Below are 801 nucleotides of genomic sequence, written 5' to 3'. Positions count from 1 at the left end.
TCAGGCCTTTGTGGTTGACATATGTTAACCAGCATGCTTTGGTGCTATGTCTCTCTAGACAGTGAGGTCCATCTGAAGGGGCTAGACTGGGCTGGGTTGAAGTGCATGCCACAGCACCCCATGTGGGATCTGCAGCGCCACTGTCCTGGCCCCACCACACACTTTCCTTCGTGGACGATGGAGGGAGAGCCATTCACCTCTGCTCTCCCCTCTGTGTTGTACTCTGCCGGGGGGCATTTCATTGCCCTCTCCTCCTCGTCTTCCTCCTCATCCTCGACAGATTCAGCCTTTGCTGCCGTGTCTTTGGAGCAAAAGACAACTTTTGCCTTGGTCGTATTCCTCTTAGTTTTTCTCCTCATCCTCATACTGCGATGCTTCCGTATCCTGCTGGATCCCTACCGGAGTATGCCAACTTCCACCTGGGCTGATGGCCTTGATGGTCTGGAGAAGGGCCAGTTTGACTATACTTTGACTTAGGGTTACAAAATACACACATCCAAGCACACTAGCATATGTTGATGTATAAAAACAAAAACACAAAGCCAGCCTGTCCTTGTACTGTTCTGTTTTGCTCTGCTGTTTTGTTTTTGTTTTATTCTTACATGCACAAATAAACTAAATGAGAACCAGTTCAGAATTTATTTGCAATTTGAAGGTTTTTCACTACAGTGTATCAACTGGTAGCTAGAGCCATGTATGCAGCATTTGTCCACATTACTAATTAAATATGCAATCTCAAAACTTTGCAAGAACACTATTAGTAATGCATTACTTAGTAGCACCTTACAGTAATATTACTAC

At 45.2% G+C, this 801-nt stretch overlaps 1 protein-coding gene across 1 annotated transcript; it reads left to right on the top strand.

Moving 5' to 3' along the window:
* The first annotated feature begins 61 nt into the window (after nt 1–61).
* Nucleotides 62–744, top strand: LOC109954254 (cortexin-3-like). Its single transcript, XM_020589640.1, has one exon. It carries the CDS (start codon nt 106–108, stop codon nt 475–477), a length of 372 nt encoding a protein of 123 aa, XP_020445296.1. The 5' UTR covers nt 62–105; the 3' UTR covers nt 478–744.
* The last annotated feature ends 57 nt before the right edge of the window (nt 745–801 follow it).

This window comes from Monopterus albus, unplaced genomic scaffold (genome assembly GCF_001952655.1).
Source record: "Monopterus albus unplaced genomic scaffold, M_albus_1.0 scaffold5131.1, whole genome shotgun sequence".
Classification (NCBI taxonomy): domain Eukaryota; kingdom Metazoa; phylum Chordata; class Actinopteri; order Synbranchiformes; family Synbranchidae; genus Monopterus; species Monopterus albus.
This window is presented reverse-complemented; position numbering and strand designations above follow the sequence as displayed.

What these genes read in the sequence shown, in the direction of transcription:
- LOC109954254 (XM_020589640.1), top strand. Translation starts at nt 106, where the DNA reads ATGCCACAGCACCCCATGTGGGATCTGCAGCGCCACTGTCCTGGCCCC.